This window comes from Porites lutea, chromosome 1, assembly GCF_958299795.1.
Source record: "Porites lutea chromosome 1, jaPorLute2.1, whole genome shotgun sequence".
NCBI lineage: Eukaryota > Metazoa > Cnidaria > Anthozoa > Scleractinia > Poritidae > Porites > Porites lutea.
Genome location: NC_133201.1, coordinates 19,525,298 through 19,531,297, shown reverse-complemented (window position 1 = coordinate 19,531,297; position 6,000 = coordinate 19,525,298). Strand labels below are relative to the sequence as shown.

Below are 6,000 nucleotides of genomic sequence, written 5' to 3'. Positions count from 1 at the left end.
CCGTAAGTGACCCCCTAAAATTCGAAGAATAAGTGGTCGCTTCCATGATGTGGTCAGTTATGAGAGTCATAGGAGGTCTTTTGACAGGACTGAGAAATTCGGATACATCTAATTTTTTGAAAGAATGCATTGCACTTCATTTTTAGGTTACGGTATATGTAAATCCATGTTATTTTTTTCTCTAAAATTTCTGCTTATATTCTGAATAGCGTAGTACATACAGGGAAGGCAAAGATCAGACCATTGTACCAGGTAGCAGTTGCTTTAACAGGTTAAAAACAGTGGAAAATTCTTAAACTGTCATGCTAAAAAGTGATTCCGTTGGCTTACGAAAAGTTCCAACTAAAAGGCTTTGAATGGGAAAATTTTGATGTTTTGGATAAGTGGTCGCTTGTGGGAGCTGGTCGCTTGCGAAATGTGGTCGCACATACAGGTTGGACTGTACTAATAGTTTTCGTTGATCAGTTCAAATGAAATTAGGTGGTTTTAAGCTTAGTGAGATGAGTCAAGATACAGAAGATTTGAGACTTACAGACTTAAGTGTAGTCTTGTTCTACAGAACGACACTCGAAACACCTGAATCTTAATTTGAGAATTTTCCTGCAGAACGTACCTCATAGCAGGGGACAAATCACTTCAGGTTCGCACAATGCAGCAATGACAATATAATGGCTGTCCGTCTCAAAACAAGTGTGATACTTCAGGCCCGTTTACACGACCGAAAAAATTGGAACGGCCCGGATAAAAAGACGAACGGCTCCGACAAAATTCGACGTGTAAACGGTACTTGACCCGTTCCAGTTGTATCCGTTCCGTTCCTAACAAGGTCCATAGGCGGCTATGGACCCCTTTCGGAACGGAACCGATAAAAAACGGTTCCGTACCCACATTTTTGTTTTCTTTTCAACGTGTAAACGCTCGCCCTTTTTTCGGTACCGTTCTGTTACGTTTTTTCTGAGCCCGTGGTGCTCCACGTCAGTTGTTTAGCGTACGTCACATGTGTGTTAGAAGAAGAAACTGGAAAGTATTCTTAGATACTCGAAAGCTAGCACACTATTGATCGTCAGAGTAAGTGCTGTATGTAAGATCAAACCAAGCGCTTGTTCTTGGAATTTGCCAGAAGCTCGTTTCGACTGTGAAGTGCGATACAAGGGCTGTTAAAAGGAGAACAGTAAGCCTTGTTTTTCTCCTAATTCGGTACATTTTCTCAGAAGAACTTCTTCGAAGAATCGCACGCGCTGTCAAACGTGAATTTCGTGTTCTCTTCTTTAGAAGAAACCAGAAAAGTGCTTGTAAACCTGCATCCATGATTGTCGGAGATACGCACAGTCTACTGTATGTGTAAGCGCATATGAACAACTAATCGAAGCAGTTTTATTTAATTATCGCGGGCTCTTTCGGTACCGGTCTCGAAGAAAACAACGCGTAAACAGTCTAGTACCCGTTCCAAGGGGCTCTCAAGTACCGTGCCTTTTTCTGTCGGGCACATTACATTTTCTGTACGTGTAAACAGGAGATTTCGTCTGGAACCGGTACTTGTTTTTAACCGAGCCGCTCCTTCTCTTTTAACGTGTAAACGGGCCTTTCATCTTAAATTTTCTGGAATCTCTCAGATGGAGTAGATCGATCCAACTGCTATTCTATTTTTCATTTTCATTTTCATTTTCAGCTGCTCACTAAAAGTTTTTTACCTTCCTAACTTAAGCCACCCCGCAGCCAAACGTGTGATCAGTTTTCCGTCTTAATTTATGGGCGGAGTTATTAAGTGGAAACATATGGGCAGAGATCTTTCATTTTCTCAAAACTGAGTTTTTCTTCTCCGATCGAAATGTCAAACAAAGTCATAATGCCATGGTGGAAATTTTAGTGAAGTTTCCAAACGTTAAATAGATTGACAAAACAATGAATAGAGAAATGACAACCGATCACCTTTTAAGTACCCGCTTTCTTAGCTTAACTTGTGTACAACTGAATTTGTAATTCTTCAAATGCATAAGTTGATTCACTAACGTCTTTTAGTTAAGGAGAATTTGTCGGGGTCTTTCGTTTAGGACTTCTCAAACTAGAATCGAAAACCTGTATCCAACGTTCAATGGACCGACAATAGACCTTAGATGAATTCCTTTTATTTTCCAGAATTCCTTTTCGCTAGTAGTAATCTTATTTTAACTGAATATTGAACTGAAATCGTTGTGCTTACCTCAAAGGAAGTGTTTTTTTTTTTCATTAGGTTTCCCAGGTGAGGTTCGCATTTTGACTCGGAAACTGTAAATCTCACTTTTCAAACCTAAACTGGCTTTTGTTTATTCTTTGACTCGATTCAAAAAGTGATCCATTGCCCTGAAATGGCCTTCTAAATTCAGGTAATACTCATGAACCAAACAGTTTCCAGTTGGAGGGAATGAACTTACCATTGCTTAGACTAAATAGGTCCCTATTGTATACGTTAAGTAATAATATATTTCTTCATTTTTTTAGATTGACCCTAATCGTACACTGCTCGAACAATGTAATGATCTGCCTTATGACCCTGATTTCGAGTTTCCTGAGGACAAGCTCATTCTTGGGGAGTTGCTAGGATCAGGGGCCTTCGGAAAAGTCATTAAAGCAGAGGCTACAGGAATAAACAACTTTAGTCCCAGAGACAAAAGTCAAAAGAAAAGTCAGCGGCGACCTAAAATGTTTCGTCAACACAGGGCCGGCCATGCGTACCACGATCCCAGAGGCAGGGCGTACACGAAGACCACCGTAGCTGTAAAGACTGTTAAAGGTAATGTTTCAAGTCAAGAGATCTGTATTTCAACTTGTGTAACATTTACCATGGTGGAGGGGGACAAAAAAGAAATTTGGTTTATAGTTACTGTAGCAGCTGATAATATGTAGGGGAGGGGACGAGTTACCAGGTTACCTGCGCGGTAATTATTTGGGAGACGGGGTAGGGTTGATTTGGGAATCTGTGCCTACCAGTGGAAAAAACTCCAGCCATGCCCCGGGATTCAGCATGGGTGAGGTGGACAATTCACATAGGGCCTCTATCTTGCACGAGTACCGTTCGTGCTCATTCCTATCGCTCAGTTTTGTGCCCAGTTAAACTGAACGTTGCTTGTGACATGGTCACATGGACTCCACTAGACCCTGTGGAAACTGCACTTTTTTTAACTGACCGAGTACGATGTTTTGGCACTTCAGGGGGAGCTACTAAAGAGGAAGTTAGAGACCTGGTATCAGAGCTGAAAATTCTAATTTACGTTGGAGAACACAAAAACATTGTAAACCTCCTTGGTGCTTGTATCAAGCGAGATCGTATCCTTGTCATTCTGGAATATGCACCACATGGGAGTTTACAAAAGTTCTTACGAGGCAAGCGAGATGTTTATGAAGCAACCTGGACTACGACTGCCAGTGACCCAGAGATAGGATTGAATATATCAAATCTTGTAAACTACTCTTACCAAATATCCCGTGGAATGGAATACCTGGCGTCTAAAAAGGTAATTTAGTAATGTTGTCCCCTTCAAGGATTCCCACATTTCTGAAGAAAATTCAGTTCTAACAAGAGCTGTAGTGGCTCTTGGTTGTAATAGACCTTTTTGGCTTATGTTTTATTTTCCCATTTCACACCAAGTGATGTTCTCAAGGCAATTTGCATTTTGTCTTTTCATAAAATATGCATACATATGCTCGTGGATGCACGAGCAAAGAACAACTTTTGAAAGGAACGGTTCTCTGGGGTACCATCAAGTGGTCTGAAAAAGGGAAGACAAAACATACAAGCTAAAAAGGTCTATTCTCCAGCACTTGCTTATTTTCTCCGTTTGGCTTCAAGGAGTTTTTTCATGATTTAAATCGTTCATTCGACCGGCTAAAACTGCGCCTATTTGTTTGTTTTTCGCGTTTAACAGAGTATGACTTCTTGAACCGGGGCGCTTGAAAGATTATTATCCAATCAAATCGTTTGAACTTACCGTTTTTTTTTAAACAAGAGATTCTCTGTTAATTTAAACGGACCAAAACAATTCAATGCGCAACTATGAAACTGTTGATAACTTAAAAACCGTTTGAGCTTACCTGACCTCTCAGGAATTAGCCCTCCAATTTAATGAGAAGATCTTTTGTTTTCAAAAACCGCCATGATTATTATGATTCGTGTTTGGATAATCTATTTCCAAACGCCCAGCTTCGAGTATTGGCACTGTAAGAGTTTATTATGAGTAATAAGTGGAAAAAAGTATAGTAACTCAGAGAGAGGAGACCTCAGTAGCCAAAAGCTCGCGCAAAGGATTAGAAAAAGCAACATGTAGGAGAAAAGGTTACGGGAGGTAAGAAGCGTGCGCAACAGCTGTGACATTAAATCAGCCATGAACCGGGAGCGAAAGAAGCGAAGACGTAAGTGTCTGTAGCGTTGGTTCCTCACTGACAATTCAGCGTTCGAGAGTAAGTGAAGAGCATTGTTTAACAATGTTTAGTCTTTATTTACTTTTACTTTCTGTAGCGTGTGCACTTCTCTGTTGGTATAAAAATTGTTTTTCCTGTTTTTACCGTGATTATTATTATTATTATTATTATTATTATTATTATTATTATTACGAAAATAGCAAAAATCTTTATTAACATATGACCAATTTACATTCCACTATCATAGACTAAAATTTTGATGAAATAAAAATACTAAAACTAAGATCATAAAACACTAATTTACAAGGTCACCCCATTATCGACTTTCTAAAATTAGCGGACTTATTGTTATTATTATTATTATTATTATTATTATCTCCTTCTTGTTTCTGATGTCTTGATGTTGCATTTCTTTTTTTTTAACATATCTGTTTTATATAGTGTGTTCACCGAGACTTGGCGGCCAGAAACGTTCTTGTTGGAAAAGGCTACGTCATGAAGATCGCTGACTTTGGTTGCCCTCGAAATATTTACAAGAGTGACTTATATATGAAGACAAACAGTGGTGTTTTGCCAATGAAGTGGATGGCGATAGAATCATTGTTTTTGAGGGAGTACTCAGAGAAAAGTGATGTGTAAGTACAAATGACATTTAAAAAAATGAATGAAGGGAATATGAAAATATGGGGGGGATCGTACTCAAGGATGACAACTATATAATTAGTGCGTAACTAGGCGTTCAAATTAAAAAGAAGCTGGTCTTTTGATTACTACAATTAAGTTAAACGTGCCATAACATAGCTTAGTAGGCGCTCTCCGATTGGCTGAGAAGTATGTTTGCATGCGAGTGACACAGTTAAACGCAACCACGCATCCATGCTTTGAAAAACTCGACAACTTTACTTTATTAACCCATAACTTAGACGCATGGAACTTGAAAAATCTTTAAAAACATGCTATATCAAAGTTTCTACGCTCAAGACGACATTTTAAGGGAGAACAATCCGTCCTTTAAAATATTACCTTTTTTAACAAATAAAGAAGCCTTGACTGTGCTCTGTTCTGTACGTTGTGAAGCACGCATGACTGGCAACGGCTAGCACACGAAAGAAGTGTAGGGGGGAACACGAGATGTAGTCGAGTGTTTCTCTCCACTTCGTGAGTAGTAGAACAGAATGGAGCTCAGTCAAGACTTCTTTATTTGTTTTATGAATATAAAGAATCCGTTAAATTCCCCACACATTCCTTTTTAATTTTCAAAACAATCTTTATTATTTTTTTTAAAGCAAACGAGTGTCGTCAGTATGTTTTATACTCTCATAAAGCACGCTTTTGCAACAAATCAGAGCGCACGTTATATCTGAACTTTATTATAAATGCAAAACAAAAACGTATGATTACACGTACAAAACCTCGTGTAGATACAACACTTCGCGACTAGTAAGAACTGCTCTTTTCATCAGCGCCATAAACAAAGAGCTAGGTAGCAATTTTTTCTCGGGAAAGTTGCCGCTATAAAAGCACCTTAGCAGAAAACTGTTTTTCTGTGGTTTGCAATTTGTACGAACTCTCTTAAATTCTCCCAACACCCGAATCTCGTGTTTA

The 6,000-nt window shown here is 39.0% G+C and overlaps 1 protein-coding gene across 1 annotated transcript in view; it reads left to right on the top strand.

Annotated features, from left to right (window-relative positions):
- Positions 1-6,000, top strand: part of LOC140925754 (uncharacterized) — a 31,451-nt gene that overhangs the window by 21,998 nt on the left and 3,453 nt on the right. Inside the window, exons 4-7 of the mRNA XM_073375638.1 lie at positions 2,231-2,239; positions 2,479-2,770; positions 3,190-3,491; positions 4,837-5,030. Of these exons, the coding sequence (XP_073231739.1) occupies positions 2,231-2,239; positions 2,479-2,770; positions 3,190-3,491; positions 4,837-5,030 (797 nt within the window). The remainder of the gene's footprint in view (positions 1-2,230; positions 2,240-2,478; positions 2,771-3,189; positions 3,492-4,836; positions 5,031-6,000) is intronic.